The 20690-nt window shown below is 38.0% G+C and overlaps 1 protein-coding gene across 1 annotated transcript in view; it reads right to left on the bottom strand.

Annotated features, from left to right (window-relative positions):
• The window catches only part of LOC124262239, a 39321-nt gene that overhangs the window by 16622 nt on the left and 2009 nt on the right, over positions 1–20690 (bottom strand). The window contains 1 exon segment of the mRNA XM_046696724.1: positions 3226–3373. Coding sequence (XP_046552680.1) covers positions 3226–3310 — 85 coding nt within the window. The 5' untranslated portion in view covers positions 3311–3373.

The raw sequence follows: 20690 nt of genomic DNA, 5'->3' as shown, positions 1-20690 counted from the left end.
AGAATTACGTGACTACAATGTGTGACCTGGCTGATTGTGTGAATCAGTTAACTACAATGTGTGACCTGGCTGACTGTGTGAATCAGTTAACTACAATGTGACCTGGCTGACTGTGTGAATCAGTTAACTACAGTGTGTGACCTGGCCGACTGTGTGAATCAGTTAACTACAATGTGACCTGGCTGACTGTGTGAATCAGTTAACTACAATGTGACCTGGCTGACTGTGTGAATCAGTTAACTACAATGTGTGACCTGGCTGACTGTATGTGAATCAGTTAACTACAATGTGTGACCTGGCTGACTGTGTGAATCAGTTAACTACTACAATGTGTGACCTGGCTGACTGTGTGAATCAGTTAACTACAATGTGTGACCTGGCTGACTGTGTGAATCAGTTAACTACAATGTGTGACCTGGCTGATTGTGTGAATCAGTTAACTACAATGTGTGACCTGGCTGACTGTGTGAATCAGTTAACTACAATGTGTGACCTGGCCGACTGTGTGAATCAGTTAACTGCAATGTGTGACCTGGCTGACTGTGTGAATCAGTTAACTACAATGTGTGACCTGGCTGATTGTGTGAATCAGTTAACTACAATGTGTGACCTGGCTGACTGTGTGAATCAGTTAACTACAATGTGACCTGGCTGACTGTGTGAATCAGTTAACTACAATGTGTGACCTGGCGATTGTTGTGAATCAGTTAACTACAATGTGTGACCTGGCTGACTGTGTGAATCAGTTAACTACAATGTGTGACCTGGCTGATTGTGTGAATCAGTTAACTACAATGTGTGACCTGGCTGATTGTGAGAAATGCATTGACTACAATGTGTGACCTGGCTGATTGTGAGAATTCACGTGACTACAATGTGTGACCTGGCTGATTTGTGAATCAGTTAACTACAATGTGTGACCTGGCTGACTGTGTGAATCAGTTAACTACAATGTGTGACCTGGCTGACTGTGTGAATCAGTTAACTACAGTGTGTGACCTGGCCGACTATGTGTGAATCAGTTAACTACAATGTGTGACCTGGCTGACTGTGTGAATCAGTTAACTACAATGTGTGACCTGGCTGACTGTGTGAATCAGTTAACTACAATGTGTGACCTGGCTGACTGTGTGAATCAGTTAACTACAATGTGTGACCTGGCTGACTGTGTGAATCAGTTAACTACAATGTGTGACCTGGCTGACTGTGTGAATCAGTTAACTACAATGTGTGACCTGGCTGACTGTGTGAATCAGTTAACTACAATGTGTGACCTGGCTGACTGTGTGAATCAAGTGACTACAATGTGTGACTTGGCTGGTTGTGTGACTCAGGAGACTAAAATGTTGTGACCTGGCTGATTGTGTGAATTGCATTGACTACAGTGTGTGACCTGGCTGACTGTGAGAATTGCACGTGACTACAATGTGACCTGGCTGATTGTGAGAAAAGCGTGACTACAATGTGTGACCTGGCTGACTGTGTGAATCAGTTAACTACAATGTGTGACCTGGCTGACTGTGTGAATCAGTTAACTACAATGTGTGACCTGGCTGACTGTGTGAATCAGTTAACTACAATGTGTGACCTGGCTGACTGTGTGAATCAGTTAACTACAATGTGACCTGGCTGACTGTGTGAATCAGTTAACTACAATGTGTGACCTGGCTGATTGTGAGAAAAACGTGACTACAATGTGTGACCTGGCTGACTGTGTGAATCAGTTAACTACAATGTGTGACCTGGCTGACTGTGTGAATCAGTTAACTACAATGTGTGACCTGGCTGATTGTGTGAATCAGTTAACTACAATGTGTGACCTGGCCGACTGTGTGAATCAGTTAACTACAATGTGTGACCTGGCTGACTGTGTGAATCAGTTAACTACAATGTGTGACCTGGCTGACTGTGTGAATCAGTTAACTACAATGTGTGACCTGGCTGACTGTATGAATCAGTTAACTACAATGTGTGACCTGGCTGGTTGTGTGAATCAGTTAACTACAATGTGTGACCTGGCTGACTGTGTGAATCAGTTAACTACAATGTGTGACCTGGCTGATTGTGAGAAAAACGTGACTACAATGTGTGACCTGGCTGACTGTGTGAATCAGTTAACTACAATGTGTGACCTGGCTGACTGTGTGAATCAGTTAACTACAATGTGTGACCTGGCTGACTGTGTGAATCAGTTAACTACAATGTGTGACCTGGCTGATTGTGTGAATCAGTTAACTACAATGTGTGACCTGGCTGACTGTGTGAATCAGTTAACTACAATGTGTGACCTGGCTGATTGTGTGAATCAGTTAACTACAATGTGTGACCTGGCTGATTGTGTGAATCAGTTAACTACAATGTGTGACCTGGCTGATTGTGTGAATCAGTTAACTACAATGTGTGACCTGGCTGACTGTGTGAATCAGTTAACTACAATGTGACCTGGCTGACTGTGTGAATCAGTTAACTACAATGTGTGACCTGGCTGACTGTGTGAATCAGTTAACTACAGTGTGTGACCTGGCTGACTGTGTGAATCAGTTAACTACAATGTGTGACCTGGCTGACTGTGTGAATCAGTTAACTACAATGTGTGACCTGGCTGACTGTGTGACTGTGTGAATCAGTTAACTACAATGTGTGACCTGGCTGACTGCTGTGTGAATCAGTTAACTACAATGTGTGACCTGGCTGACTGTGTGAATCAGTTAACTACATTGTGTGACCTGGCTGACTGTGTGAATCAGTTAACTACAATGTGTGACCTGGCTGACTGTGTGAATCAGTTAACTACAATGTGTGACCTGGCTGACTGTGTGAATCAGTTAACTACAATGTGTGACCTGGCTGACTGTGTGAATCAGTTAACTACAATGTGTGACCTGGCTGACTGTGTGAATCAGTTAACTACAATGTGTGACCTGGCTGACTGTGTGAATCAGTTAACTACAATGTGTGACCTGGCTGACTGTGTGAATCAGTTAACTACAATGTGTGACCTGGCTGATTGTGTGAATCAGTTAACTACAATGTGTGACCTGGCTGACTGTGTGAATCAGTTAACTACAATGTGTGACCTGGCTGACTGTGTGAATCAGTTAACTACATTGTGTGACCTGGCTGACTGTGTGAATCAGTTAACTACAATGTGTGACCTGGCTGACTATGAGGACTCAGCAGATAACATTCACTTTCCCTTTCACTGAGAGTAAGTTGAAAACCCACCTGGTATGCGATGTCTTGGACCCTGTCTGGACGCTCGGCTACCAAGGAAACGGGCCCCTCGGAGAAGACCAGTCAAGTTCCTCATTTTGATCGCTCTTCAGTTTCCAGTAGGTTCTTGGGCAGGGTTTTGAGTAGCATATGGTTTAAACTAAAACAGAACAAAACAAAAGCAAACTAAATATTTAAAATCAGGTGATTGTGTATCTAAAAGGAGCAGTGTTGACTGTTGTCGTCACTACCTGCCTTGGCTGCGGCACGACTTGTAGCAGCAGAAACCACCACCAAGCCATGTGGAAACATGATGATGATGATGATGATGATGATGATGATGATGATATGCATGCTCAATAATAGGCGAGGCATATGTTTATTATTATTGCAACCAAAATTGACTCATGTTGAGTACCGGTGACTGTCCTATCTGCAACACGTTCCATTCAATTTAGAGCATGTTAATCTACAGCTGACCTAGCTCTACCTAACAAAACACAGAATTTTTATCTCCTGACATTATGTAGTTTTCTAAGAACTTGATCACAGGGCTCAAGATGATGTCTAGTTCAGTATACTCTACTGTAAGGCTGTATTTAAAGTACTGTCGGAAATAGAAAAAAAATGTATTTTCTCATTTATCTCTACAATTTATGTAGCTGGTGTGTGCAAGTGTGATATATCTGTTAAACTAAGTTCGACCTAAGTACAGTCTCAGTGGTAGGGACATTGGAAACATAGAAAAAGGACTTTCCTGAGGAGAGATTAGTGCAGAAATGAGCAATGCGGGTTTTTTCTGAGTCCAAAACGATTTATTTGGAACAGACCATGGCTTTATGCAAATTAGTGTGCATTGATATTGTATTACAAAGGACACTTTTTAAATGCCCAATTTGTAATAGACTACCATGGAGTCTGTCACTATAAAAAGAAACAGATAGGAAGGTTCATCTCAAAAGCAAAACCTGCACGGGTGTCGCATACGATCGTTGGGGTCGGGTCATCTCAACTGATTATATTTGACTTGTTTTCTGAGATTCTCCATCTGAGTGGGTTCATGAGATGGGGATACTGTTTCACAGGCAATGCATCATCTACTCCTATGTTCTAATGTAGCTGATGTAAATTGGGAAACAAATCAATACTCATGAATTCAATCTTTCGTTCTGAAGTAAGGTGAGATAACTTTTCATCAAGATTGTTTGACACCTCTGCATGTTTGAACCTGGGTCCAGCCAGTGATAATTCCAATTTCCTCATATTATTTCTCTCAGTCTGACTTCTCTTTACAAAGCAATACCAAAGCTGAACCATCCTAAAGTTCCTTCCTAATCAAATATTCTAGAAGTTTCTTAATTTATTATTTTGCTCACTGATGCCATGGCACAACACCAACTTCAGTTACCAAAAGTGGTATCATCAAAACCATGACTACCTCTCAAGTTGGAGTTCAGATTCCACATCTCAAGCTTAAAAATAAACTGCATGTTTTAGTTACAGATTTCAAAATGGTTCTGTGAAAAGTAATGAGTGTAGAATAAACACTGCCACGTTTACAAACTATAATATGTTTAGGTTATTCAGTAAGTATTGTATGATCATTTTAGACACAATCTACAAATGACATTTTATGAGTGCTTCATTTGCTGCCACTAAAATTCATTAGACATAACTTCCACTAATACACTACACTACTATGTACTGAGTGCCCTCCATCGTATTGGTTGTGTTAATCACTACTCACTAATGCTGAAACACATAACACACACATTCCTTTGATACAAAAGTGTAAATGTAACTAAAAACAACATTTAGATGCCAATGTATCTATTTCTGAGATTGACAAGGAAGATACTGATTTCAAACATCTTCATTTTTAATAGCAGATACTTTCACAAACTATTTCATCTGTGTCCAAGGACAGGGAAAGTGTGATTAAACAAGCTACATTAGTTCATATTGTATGTGAAGTCTTGAACTCATGTCCTGCTGGGCATTTTCACCGGAGTCATCAGCCTACTCAATATTTACCTGACAATATCAGTGACTACTGTAACATCTCAAAGGCTATTGGTTTAGGAGACTATGCCCCACATGTACCAGGACCCAGCATCCTCCTTACAACATCATGCTGTAGTACATTCACAAACAGGATACTGATTACATGCCTTACAGACAAGCAAACACCCAGTGACTTGCTACCTTCTTTGGTGGCTTTGTCTAGGAACTGTCCAACCTAACCCACAGTGAGGCAAACACATAAATAGGGAAGCAAAACAGATGTCAATAACAGTTTAACTTTTAAAACATACATATTCTACACCCAAACCCTGACTACATCTAAGTCAGAAACATCTTTCATGTGGTGATTGTAGACATTGGACTTGAATAGTTTGTTGAACACAATGCTGAAGCATGTTTTCTCTCTACTGTGTATCTCATTTCGTTATTGTATATGATGATGTCATCAACATACTTAAACTCCTGTGTAAAGTATGAAAAATCACCAGGTCCCACAATGCCAGCTCATTAATCTATCATTGTTATCTATTTAAATGCCTAAATAGAAAGATATGTTACTGTTTGTATTAAACTATTCCTGTGAACAAGTAGTCTTGATATATTTAGAATCTACCTAAATTAGTTGAACTGGTTCTTAAAACAATATCCTGCAATCACCACAGACCTAAACTAGCTACAGGTAATTACATATATGCACCAATACTTGACCGAATGTTGGCACACTATCCTGTACACAGGAGGTGCAGGTCACGGGTTTAGGTCAAGCAGAGCTAGTCACAGAGAATAGTTGGATGGGAGGCCATGTTCCACAGATTGCCTTCTGACTGTTTTTAATGCTTTGTCCCTACACTGAAGTAAACGTACCATGCCTGGTGTCTCCTTACTGACTGTTCAACACAGGTGACTGGTCATTTAGTAAGGGTGAGATGGTACTGTGATGGTTAACCTTATAACGCCTGACATGGCAGCAGAGGATGTTTTCTCCTGTACGTACATTGTTATCATTAGCATTACTTCCAGCTGCCTATGTTTCCATGTAGACGTACAGCACAGCTCCTGTTAGCCAGTGGGAGTGAAGGTGGGACAGACAGTAAGTGGGCAGGCTGCATACCATCTGGGTCTGTCACATTTTACATAATACCATGCAATGTATTGCCAGCTGTGCTGACACTGGACACATGGAATACATGAACAAATGTTGCTTGTCATAGACTCTACTACACAAGCTACAGCATTTATAACATACACGTGTAACACTTTGTAGCATTTCCTCACGTACAACACATACCCAACACCACAAACACTCCTAACCCCACTTCACAACACTCAAACCTTTAAAGCCTTATGTATATTTCTAGTCAAAACTGGCCTTCTGGGTTGTATATAATCCCACACAACCAACTAGCATCAAATCCTAACAACATAACCTAAAACAAAAACAAAACAAACAAACACAAAACAAAAAACAAATACCAACCAAACCAAACATACTTCAGCGCCCCTACCACTATGTCAAATTTCAAAATTCATACAAATTTAATTATGCAACCCTAACGCCCCCTTCAGGTTGCCGTATCTTTTGGTCAAATCAACCTTCTTTCGAACACTAAATGGCCTGTATGCGAAATACCTATTATGTTGGGAAGTGCACATTAAATCAGCAAATCATCATCATAGATGATAATTATCACCTAATTTAGGTTTTGAAGGATAGATAGTAGTATTGAAATTCTGGAAGCAACTGATTTAAGAGAAGTTTTTGTCAGAAGTAATGATTTTTACATGCGCCTGCTTTGAACACAAACTCTCTGACAGTTGTTTCGTAAAATTATGAGGAACAGAGAATTGTGAATTATGAATGACACTGATTTCAAAATACATCTCACAAGTTATCAGAACTTTCTAGTGGACGAAAACATGTTCTTATCACAGACCATGAACACTGTAAAACCCTAATATTCTACTTTTATTTTGTACCCTATGCTATGTTGGAAATAAATATGTACTATGAAAACAAATAAAACAAAAATGACATGTATACCTAGAAATCAAAACAAAATATCAAAGGAGAATACGAACGAAAATAAAACTTTTGATATATTGTTAAGGATATTCTAAAAGTCACATTCCGTGATTAAAATTGAACAAAAAGTTTGTAAAATAGCAATAAAAACACAAAAACGTACTCGTATTTCCCCCTATTACGGAATCACCCGACAGTTAATGAGCAGAGGGGGTATCATGTGACATGACGTCATAAGTGCCTGTTGCTGATGGCTTTCTCTTTTATTTTACGTCACAACTTAACAGTGTCTGTGGATTCTGAAGCAGTAAAAGATGTTCCTGATGTCATTTCTGAAATGGATGTTAGACGTATCAATACGATCCGATTTTACATCTTGCAAAACAATCTTCCACTGAAGATGAAGAAGAAGAATCAAGCGAAACGGAGGCAAAATAAATTTAAAAATAGACCATATCATTTAACAAGATTACTATTTGTCAGCAAAATGTCATACAGTTCCAGCCAGCAAACTCACCCCTATAAATATATGACCAGTCACTAAGAATTATTTTAAAAAAATGTGATTACAGTTCATCTTGTGTCAAATGGGTGACTGTAGGGTGTCTGGGATTTAAAAACAAAATAATTATGCTTCAGACGAGGGAAAATAAAAATTATCTGCTTCAAAAATTACACTGGAAATATTTTGTAGAAAAAATTTAGGATCCTAGTTCTCATTAATAACGTATCAAATCTCGATACAAGATCCCAGCCTGGTCGAGCAGAGATAATATACGTGATGCAGATAAGTTATTCCCCGAAAACTGGTGAATTATAAAATACTGGTCAGGACAACTTATGTTTCCCGATTGTTTGGTTATGGAAATAGTTATGGTACTCAGTCATAGCCTTAGAATGACATCTTGTCAGCCAATGAGAATACAGAACAACTTTCACGGCACACACTACTGACAAATAGCGAATCTGATGCCGATGTGCGTAATTGGACAAAATGGAAAACAATGAAAGCAACATGTACTTCATGATTTGCCGTTGTATTCGGCAATGTTTCGAGTTGACTGCATCATTTAGGGCTCCAAACTGAAAAGAACGTTATAGCGAAACATTTTCAAGCTCATGTGAAATCACTTACTGATTTATATAATATATATCTCATATGTACCAGTCGAACTGCCCCAGCTACAAAATGCCCTAACAAATTTGGTCATTCATTCTAATTTGTTCAAATTTATTTATGATTGAATATATGCCGTAAATAGTTTTTGTCAACTTATTATGATATTATGTTCTTCATATAAAAGTTTTTAGGAAGTAATATTTCTGATAAATGTTTCATTAGTAAACTCATAACTATGTATATACTTATATATGAAGAACATAATATCAAAGTTGACAAAACTATGCATTTATGCCTATATTTATTCATTTTAAATAAATTGGGGCATTTTGACTACCCCACTGGGGCATTTTGTAGCGGGGGCAATTCGACTGGCAACCGGACTTGATTAAATTTATGTTTAAAATACCACTGACAGTAAGTTGTTACAGGGAATGATGGAGTATAAATGAATCTCGTGGATACTCTTTCCTTCTTCAGCCTAGTTTGGGGATTTCCATACCCCATGCGTGTATGTCTCTTTCATATGCGTCCGACTCAGAATGATCGGCGCATTTCTCCTGCCGAAATCTGTCATTTCACTTGGAAAACAGAAGAAATGGTGGTTCTTTCCCATGTTCGATGATGCCCTGCATCCCCAGGCAATGCAATACACCATCGTACTATTTAAAAAAACGACAGAAACAACACGATTTGTACTACTGTAGCGCTTGGTCTTTGGCAATATGGCGGACTCCAGGCACATTTGATGTCACGAGCGGAAAGGTCACGTGGGTTCCAGCGAAATATGCATAATGGCCGAAGCTGAGATTTACAGAACTGTTTTCGCGATTAAAACATAATTATTCATAATTTTTAATTGAAAATTTGGGAATATGTTTCTGATGACTTTTTCTTTCACCAAGCAAATTATTGCAATTCACTCGTATTCTCCTTTAAGACCCTACCATACAAAGCCATGGTTGCATAGAACCTGTGATTTTGAAACTTTTTCAGTATTTCATATTAAACAAACCATTATTTAAGTAAAACAATCCTGGTTCATAACTATCATATTCAGCCTCAAGACGTTATAAACTGGCTAGTCTAAACTTGTCTTTCAATATTGATGATTACAAACAATTCATTTGGAATACAATACAATGTTTTATGTCTTGGCATTAAAGATTATGATTTGGTCAGGTGTGAGTAGACCTGGAAGATTATTTCTAATTCCTGGCTTAGGGCACCTATTTTAATCTGATGACACAATACTGTAGCACTAAACCTTGTGGTCCTCATGATAAAGAAGCTCACATCTGTAACAGTATCCTGCATGTAATATACAATATTCCGCATTAAGTGGAATTTGTGTTTTCATACGATTCCGTCTTTTACTTTCTACCAGTTTGTCAACAGTACTCAACATGCAGACCTCTCAACGAATAAATAATCTTTGAGATACAACCGGCCTTTGTGCAACTCATTCAACATCCAGTAAACTTTCTTCCTTATAGGTTGCAATATATTTACAGTATCAAGTATGATTCATTATAACTGTTTTTGCACTGTTGCAATACTTGTGCCACTGGTGATATGAGATATTTTTCCCCCCTCTAGATACGAGATATAACATATTGAGGTAAGAAGTTAGTGAGGAGCACCATGGCCATTGTGTATTGTGAATTTCACAGTGAAGTACACAGCAACGACAACTCCGGCGTGTTTCAGCCATGTGTTGGACTGACCAGAACCATTCAGCCTACATCTACAGCATCAGCAGTAATTACTAAGGGTGACTATTGAGGGGGAAACAACTATTGCGATAGCGATAGTCTATTACAACATACTATTGTGATAGAGATAGTCTACTGCGACCAACTATTGCAATACTATTGCAATAGTTTTTTTCTCCTGGAATTGTCTCATCTGAAGTCATTCGCCAAATGAATGTATAGTTTATATGACATAAAAACAAGTTGAAGTAGCTTTAGTCTCTTTTAATAACTGACAAGAAACTTGAAACTCAGATCAAGTAAACAATTAAAACATAAACTCATTGAAGCTGCAAGTCTGCACCCAAACATCCTGTATTTTGCGCTGCACATTTATCAACGGAAGTCAATTACTAAACTATCGATAGTCACACATACTATCAATGCATCAATAGTTTTTCGTTTCTACCATCGATTAATTGCTATCGGAGACACAACAATTGCAATCCATCAATAGTTTGATGCATCGTTACAGCCCTAGTAACTATGATGACATTCCCATGACTTCTGTACACATACATATATGCTGCTGATTTGTATGTACATATGGAAGTCACTTACTTTGTCATATGACAAACTGTTGTGTACACACTCAACACAGACATCAAGCAATGTGTGGCTGTCATACACAGGCCTGACTTATGTTTGTGGGTACTCATATCCATACATAGTGAACACATACTTCACTGTACATAGTACTCATATCCGTACATAGTGAACACATACTTCACTGTACATAGTACTCATATCCTTACATAGTGAATACATACTTCACTGTACATAGTACTCATATCCTTACATAGTGAATACATACTTCACTGTACATAGTACTCATATCCTTACATAGTGAATACATACTTCACTGTACATAGTACTCATATCCTTACATAGTGAATACATACTTCACTGTACATAGTACTCATATCCGTTACATAGTGAATACATACTTCACTGTACATAGTACTCATATCCATAGTGAATACATAGTGAATACATACTTCACTGTACATAGTACTCATATCCTTACATAGTGAATACATACTTCACTGTACATAGTACTCATATCCTTACATAGTGAATACATACTTCACTGTACATAGTACTCATATCCTTACATAGTGAATACATACTTCACTACCTGTGAAGGTCCGGGTTAGAATATTGATCTTCAGTAACCCATGCTTGTCGTAAGAGGCGACTAACGGGATCGGGTGGTCAGGCTTGCTGACTTGGTTGACACATGTCATCGGTTCCCAATTGCGCAGATCGATGCTCATGCTGTTGATCACTGGATTGTCTGGTCCAGACTCGATTATTGCAGACCGCTGCCATATAGCTGGAATATTGCTGAGTGCGGCGTAAAACTCAACTCGCTCACTCACTCACATACTCCACTGTACATAGTACTCACTGCACTTAGTATTCTATCTCAATATGTGTATACATTGATTTGCTTAATTGTTCATTACTAGAGCACACTGTCTTTACTCATGCACCAGAGTTTCATAATCAATCAACTGTCCCAGTTACCTCCCGAAAGAAATGCTGTACCTGCTGTTTGCCACACAATATCCCTGTTCTCCACAATGTAGGGAAATCGTCAACACAGTAAACCCATCGTATCTCTTAGTACTTGTCATTGATGTTGCCAAATGTAATTCATGAAGTATATAATGCTATACACAGCTTCGTTATGTCTGTGTCAATTCAATCACAGTCCTACTTACCACAAGTGCCGAAAATTTGCATGCTTGTTGTCTCTTTGTTATTCTTATAAATATTTCCAAAATGTCCACGAACTGATCCTTGTATCCATTGCTTGTTCAGTATTGTATCTGAGTTTATGTATATTTAAACAGTAAACCAGCATATGTGGTGGTAATCTTACTATTGTAATGATCAGAAATGATCATCCATGAAGACTTATCAGTCCTATTACTTGCAACTTCTAGAATGCCTCACAAACAGTTCATACAATATTTCATTTAAACATAAGAAGTCTGAGATATGAAGAAACCAAAATAACTGAAGATGTTTCTGAATTTGATGTTCTACATTTCACTGAAACAAATCAAGATACGTTTATAAAATCATTGGATATGCTGATAGATAGTTTTTGTGCTACAGTTAGAAGGGAGGGGAATTGAGGTCTATTTTTTGTGATTCATTGAGTTTTAAACAGAGCAGATTTAGAAGTACACAATTATGAAATAATGTGGTTTCAAATTCAAGTGTCTCACAAGTGTCTGTTATTTTGCCAAACGAGGTAAAAATAAGGCCACATTTTAGTTCAGTTACAAATATTGATGATTCTCACCATGTGCTACCTGATACTTGTAAGATATGTGATGTTGAACTTCAACATTTTCATATTGCATGATTATCATCCAAATATGTGTCAAACCGCGATTACAGAAATTCTTTAGAATTCTTTATTTCTGTGGTGAGAGGTGAGGTGAGGTGAAATTGGGTTTAACATCGTGCTTGAGAATATTCCGCTCATATGACGACGTGCATGTGAGTGTATGTGTATGTGCCGCTGCTTGTACTAGCCCAGACTTAAGCTGGTTTTATAGTGCTAGCTCATTGAGATACCATGCCGCAGTGAAGCATGAATACCCCACTCAGACAAAGTATACTGACTCCGAGCCAACCAGTCCTTGTTGTACCCATTAATGCCGAGTGCCAGGCAGGGACCAACAAGTACCATATTTTAACGTCTTTTGGTATGACGCGGTCGGGGATCGAACCCACGACCTTCCGCTCTCTGGCGGACACTCTAACCACTACACCACGGAGGCGGCCCGAGACCATGGGAAATACATGAACATTAACATGATTTTTGTGAAATCAGTATTACACATACACTGTGACACATTCAAGTGTAATGTTTTTATTACTTCTCAATTATTTCTTAATCCTTCAAAGCTCACCTGGCTCTGCTCCTCTTTAGAACAATGATTACAACTGATATCTTAGAAAACCCCAGTGGTTAAATGACTGCACAATCATTTGCATTCATGACTAATCACTAATTCTAAAACTTGCTACACAAGCAGGGGGTTGGGGAAGATTGAGTGTATTTGTGCATGTAACCATGGTAATCACAATTAAGTCCTCACCTACAGCAACATACTTACACAACCACATGTGCGTGAGCAAGCAATGATCTTGAACAGACTAAAACCAAATTTCACCTCACCAAATGCATATGTTGGCAGGTTGATTAACTGTAAACCATGATGATGATGATAATGATGATGACACGACCATGTTTTTAAGCGTACAGATCTAATAAGTGATGTCAATAAGATATTCCCATCAATTCCAAGTGATGGCCAAGCAGGATCTTATGCTAATAACCTATGGGGCACTGATACAACTCTATCAAAGTATGCATGAACCCGTGTAACCATTTTTTTCTCAAAAGATTCGGTGTGTTGGTGATACAACATTCTGTAAACCATCTGATAAGCCATGAATCGACAAATGAACAATTTCACTGACAAAACTCTCGTTCTCTCGTTCAAATAGCTTAGGCACAACACGAGCAAACGACTGGACTCACCTGGCCTTCGATACACTAGTGAGGGTTATGGGGGGACAACCGTCTGCAACAGTGAACGACGAGTGTCCTAGATATGACGCGACTTGACCCTAAAACCCGGCGACACGGATTTCCAGTTTCCACTCAACATACGGTAAGAAAGGTCAGATGTCAAGGACGGTTGAAGGCCGTTTACCTGCAGGCAAAGCTTCGCACAGTGCTATGTACTTACGCAAACAGCAAACAGCCAAGCCAATTTCTACTCCCCATCTGAGCAATGCACTTATGATTGCTAATATGACGTTCACAGCAGTTTCAGTATAATTATTTGAGACAAATAACTGGTCAGATAACTGCTTAAAATGATCAGGAGTATATATAATAATTATTATAGATCTATATGCTTAACATTTGAATGCAGTCGTTTATACAGTGTACACAGATCTAATTCGATGCCAAATGGTTGTTTATATCTAGCAACGAATCCTCTAAATATTAAATAGCAAACATAACATCACTAACCGCGTATATATAATAATGAACGCACGAAAAGTAGAATGTCTCCTGTTTAAATACTACAGAAAATGATCTGTTTCCTTCACTGTGGGAACAGTAAACACATTTTCCACCTGTCTGAAACATGGACTATTAGGTTTATTCTAATCTTTTCCTAAATCTCAAGTCTTTGCCTGTGTCAGGTAAAAGGATATCATCTACAGGAAGGATATCAGGTGGAATTATGACAAGGCAAAAGGAACGTTTTTTCTAAGTTTATATAGCAAATTCACAGAAGAACTAACTGCAGTATATTTTCTGTTCGACAAATGTATGCTTCTTTGTTGATGTATTTTCCTTTCTGCATACACTGAACTTGAAGGTTCTTACAGGTACCATAACACCTACATAGAGCATATAGGTACTGACAGATAAAGCATATAGGTACTGATAGATAAAGTATATAGGTACTGGTAGATAAAGCATATAGGTACTGATAGATAAAGTATGTAGGTAATGATAGATAAAGCATAGAGGTACTGACAGATAAAGCATATAGGTACTGATAGATAAAGTATAGAGGTACTGATAGATAGAGCATATAGGTACTGATAGATAAAGTATGTAGGTAATGATAGATAAAGCATATAGGTACTGATAGATAAAACATATATGTGCTGATAGATAAAGCATATAGGTACTGATAGATAAAGCATATAGGTACTGATAGATAAAGCATATAGGTACTGATAGATAAGGTATATAGGTACTGATAGATAAAGCATATATGTGCTGATAGATAAAGCATATAGGTACTGATAGATAAAGCATATAGGTACTGATAGATAAAACATATAGGTACTGATAGATAAAGCATATAGGTACTGATAGATAAGGTATATAGGTACTGATAGATAAAGCATATATGTGCTGATAGATAAAGCATATAGGTACTGATAGATAAAGCATATAGGTACTGATAGATAAAGCATATAGGTACTGATAGATAAAGCATATAGGTACTGATAGATAAGGTATATAGGTACTGATAGATAAAGCATATAGGTGGTGATAGATAAAGCATATAGGTACTGATAGATAAAGCATATAGGTACTGATAGATAAAGCTTATAGGTGCTATCAGATAAAGCATATAGGTACTGATAGATAAAGCATATAGGTACTGATAGATAAAGCATATAGGTACTGATAGATAAAGCATATAGGTACTGATAGATAAAGCATATAGGTATTGATAGATAAAGCATATAGGTACTGATAGATAAAACATATAGGTACTGATAGATAAAGCTTATAGGTGCTATCAGATAGATAAAGTACATATAGGTACTGATAGATAAAAGCATATAGGTACTGATAGATAAAGCATATAGGTACTGATAGATAAAGCATATAGGTACTGATAGATAAAGCATATAGGTACTGATAGATAAAGCATATAGGTACTGATAGATAAAGCATATAGGTACTGATAGATAAAGCATATAGGTACTGATAGATAAAGCATATAGGTGCTGATAGATAAAGCATATAGGTACTGATAGATAAAGCATATAGGTACTGATAGATAAAAGCATATAGGTACTGATAGATAAAGCATATAGGTACTGATAGATAAAGCATATAGGTACTGATAGATAAAAGCATATAGGTACTGATAGATAAAGCATATAGGTACTGATAGATAAAGCATATAGGTACTGATAGATAAAGCATATAGGTACTGATAGATAAAGCATATAGGTACTGATAGATAAAGCATATAGGTACTGATAGATAAAGCATATAGGTGCTGATAGATAAAGCATATAGGTACTGATAGATAAAGCATATAGGTACTGATAGATAAAGCATATAGGTACTGATAGATAAAAGCATATAGGTACTGATAGATAAAGCATATAGGTGCTGATAGATAAAAGCATATAGGTGCTGATAGATAAAACATATAGGTACTGATAGATAAAACATATAGGTACTGATAGATAAAGCATATAGGTACTGATAGATAAAGCATATAGGTACTGATTGATAAAAGCATATGGGTGCTGATAGATAAAACATAAAGCTGATAGATATAGGTACTGATAGATAAAGCATATAGGTACTGATAGATAAAGCATATAGGTACTGATAGATAAAGCATATAGGTGCTGATAGATAAAGCATAAGGTGCTGATAGATAAAAGCATATAGGTACTGATAGATAAAAGATAAAGGTATATAGGTACTGATAGATAAGGTATATAGGTACTGATAGATAAAGCATGTAGGTACTGATAGATAAAGCATATAGGTACTGATAGATAAAGCATATAGGTACTGATAGATAAAGCATATAGGTGGTGATAGATAAAGCATATATGTACTGATAGATAAGGTATATAGGTACTGGTAGATAAAGCATATAGGTGCTGATAGATAAAGCATATAGGTGTTGATAGATAAAGTATATATGTACTGATAGATAAAGCATATAGGTACTGATAGATGGAGTATATAGGTGCTGATTGATAAAGCATATAGGTGCTGATAGATAAAGCATATAGGTACTGATAGATAAAGCATATAGGTACTGATAGATAAAGCATATAGGTGCTGATTGATAAAGCATATAGGTACTGATAGATAAAGCATATAGGTGCTGATAGATAAAGCATATAGGTACTGATAGATAAAGCATATAGGTACTGATAGATAAAGCATATAGGTGCTGATAGATAAAGCATATAGGTACTGATAGATAAAGCATATAGGTGCTGATTGATAAAGCATATAGGTGCTGATAGATAAAGCATATAGGTACTGATAGATAAAGCATATAGGTACTGATAGATAAAGCATATAGGTGCTGATTGATAAAGCATATAGGTACTGATAGATAAAGCATATAGGTACTGATAGATAAAGCATATAGGTACTGATAGATAAAGCATATAGGTGGTGATAGATAAGGTATATAGGTACTGATAGATAAAGCATATAGGTACTGATAGATAAAGCATATAGGGGCTGATAGATAAAGCATATAGGTGCTGATTGATAATTATACTGATTACACGTCCAGGTTAGGAGAGAATTCTTTGCGGAAATGTTAATGGAAGAACTAACAAATGAGATGACTTTTGTTAATGACTGTATGTTTATCTCGACTAAAGATTCTACATCTTATCATTTTAAGGAACGACGTACGTATTTCTTGTTACGATTGCGTAAATGTATTTGGTAAAATGTTTGATCGATGTCTGTAGGCGTCTTATCTTGGCGCAGGGTAATTAGTCGTTGATAGCATTTTCACTGATCTTTACACAATAACAGATAAATACATGTATATTTTATAAACGAGGTATTTTGTTTTGAGTTGAAACTACAGGAACATACACCAAAGTCTGTCGGTGAAAGAACCTTATTTATGTGGCAAGACTATACGGCATTTCCGAAAAAATCAGTCAAAGAAACAGCTAGGAGATTGTGACAGTCATGAAGCATGTGACCCCGGACATCACGTGCAGCTGGGTGGTCAGTCAGATTTACCATTGTCACTCACATTAGGTTCTTTTCTTGGAACCAAACACTCAAATACGCTTTATTTCTCACATTTAAGGAATGATCAGCATTGATTGTCCGTCCTTTGCAATCCGCTGGACGTTCATGTGCCATAGGCATGTTGCAGGTGGACATTGTTGCCCCATAGCTGCCTGTTTTTTTATCTATCATTTATCTATCCAAAAAATACAGAACGTCCATGATCGCCGCCGCTCTGAAAGCCCAAAGTCAGCAACTCCCACCCAGGACAAAATAGTCAGAACGATAGCATTAAGAAATCGATTGCAGACGAATGTTTTTTCCCTGAGGATCATTTTCCCCGAACTTTTGGACTTCCCCCCAAAACCTGGATACGCCTCTGCTCAGGCGGCGCGCATACGTATATGCACTGGTGCCATGCAATCCCACAACTTACTACACGTCATTGGAATCAGAGGCGTCATTGGCCATGGGAACGATAGCACTGAGATATCGACGATGGGCTAATGTCAGGGTTCTCTTTCGAATCAAGGTTAATTATCGACCTTCATGACCGAAGGAATCGAGTTTGGACACGTGCTAATGATCGTTTTACGAATGTTAACGTCGTGCAGCATGGCTATTTGAGTTCTGGAATGGGTGGTTTCACAATGAGTGACTAACTGTCCATCTTGTCCCTTGCACCACACGTGGGGATATCGGCACAACGTGCAGGGCAACGGTTGATCTTTCAAGATTGTGACACATATATTTTTAATCCATATGACTGAATTTTCATTGAGGCAATATTCCCAACTGGAAGGTATACAGTAAAGCAATCGGTGGTTGTGTTAAAAGGTTCCACTAATATTGTAGGTACTGTTGAGAGCTTAAAATGTCAATATACTGGTTACTTGCACAGAACAGACCCATATCATACCAATGTTTGATAATAACCCTTCTGTCTTTAAGGAGGGGCGGTGGGGTAGCCTGGTGGTAAAGCGTTCGCTCACTCACTCACTCACTGTCTTTAAGGTCGTAGTTATGCCAAAAGGTTGGAACATAATATCATTGATTGTGAAGTAATTTCTCCAACAGCAAGATATCGATGTCATGCCATGGTAAGTACTTGGGCCTGACCTTTGATCCATTGACCATGTCTGGGACGTCATTGACAGACGTGAATGTCAAACTAAACATCCTGTCATGACTCTCACTAACCTCGGTGCTGCTCACACGAATAAATTGGACAACCTGAGACAAGATGACATTGGTAGATTCGTCTGACGCATCATTCGTGCATGTCTGGTCAACAGAGACGGTTAATCGCTTTTGGCGACGATGGCTGCAAAGTGCAAATTTCTCCTTTGACCCCGACCTCTTTAACGACAACTGCAAGTGCGTCACGACTACATCCAACCAAACATTTGAACCACTGGATCTGACATGTAACATCACATGGATAGTTCACAGAGGACACGTCTCTTCAAAGTATTAGAGTAGTTTGAAAATATTTACAAATAATATATACATTCATAGATGTATGTATGTCCTACACAAATATTTGAATACTTGACGATATGAACCGATATCAGAGAAAGTAATGTATTCGGTATTTCATTCGTATGGACGTTTTCACTCTGCTCAACAAAAGAAACTATTTACTTTGTCATTTGTTATTGAGTCTATATCAGTGAAGTGCGTGTCGATCTTCATGTATATGTTTCACCTCAGACTAAGTTACGGGTGGGAAGCTATGATAAGGTCATGATAAATTTGAATGTTTATAGTACAATGTCAAGTGCTTTTGCAGTTTGTCTATTGAGGGAGGTTCATGAATAAATGGTATAATGACCCGCGGAGGGTCATCCTAATTATGAAAAGCATTAAAGAGTAGGGTAAGTGTTTTCTCTGCATCTTTCTGTGCACTAGTCCATCGCAAAACCTCGCTGCTTTATGATATGTTTTAAAAAAGGGAGGTAGGCCTAACTACCCAATTACTGATTCGCCAGGAAGGATCCCGTTCTGGAAAGAAACCCCCTTTTAAGTTCAACGCACTACAACAACATTCGGCACTAGCAAGATGAAATGAAATGATGCTATTCAGACATTTTCCTCATCTGTCCAATCAGTCTGTACAATCTAATCCAGTCTCGGACCATATAAATAACCCGCTAGCATACATAAACTTACCTGGTGTTTTAGGTATGCGAATGAGGTGGGATGTTTCTGACATGACACCACGGCCTGTGCTTGTTAGACCAGTATTCACAATCACGCGTGCTACTATTGTGGGATTAGTGATGCTCATGCATATGTATGAAGATCGAGATACATGAAACGGTATTATAACTGTCAACAACGTAGGTATCATGATTTTACGAACACCTGTGCGTCGTACGAAACGTATACCTTGTCATTCAAATTGAATCGTAATTGGGCGTAAAAGCAGTAATTAGTTGAATATCTTATTGGACTGATTATATTAATGCAGACCTTTCAATGTGATTCGTCGACACTGTCCAACTTATCATTGGTGTGTGAATTACGGTCAGATAGTGATAATACTAGGTGTTCCGGCGCGAAAAGGTGAGTGTTTCCTGTCCCACCTGTGGCCCCCGTCACAATCACATACGAAGGCAAATCAATTATACTGTAAATAGCTGGTGACGGGTAAATAGCTGGTGAAAAACAAGGGTCAAACATCAGCTTACTTCCATTGTATCAAACAGTACAAAAGATAGATTGAGTATATCGTTCGATGCTTTTGCAATTGAGGTCTACACAGTTTCCCAGAAATTATTGAGATAAATCTTTGTTTCCTAATACCAATAACAGAATTCTAAAATAGATGTTACATTTAATTACGTAGTAAGGTACTCATTATTGGAGACAACTCTTGTAGGCTTAAGAATGAACCTTACTACATCAAGAGTTATCTCCCCTGCTGTAGCAGACGACGTCTTTAATTTTGTTTGTATGGCAGCC

The sequence above is a fragment of the Haliotis rubra genome, unplaced genomic scaffold (assembly GCF_003918875.1).
Source record: "Haliotis rubra isolate DU_JTF1 unplaced genomic scaffold, ASM391887v1 Scf12, whole genome shotgun sequence".
NCBI lineage: Eukaryota > Metazoa > Mollusca > Gastropoda > Lepetellida > Haliotidae > Haliotis > Haliotis rubra.
The sequence above is the reverse complement of the archived record's forward strand: the minus strand, read 5'-3'. Positions and strand labels throughout refer to the sequence as shown.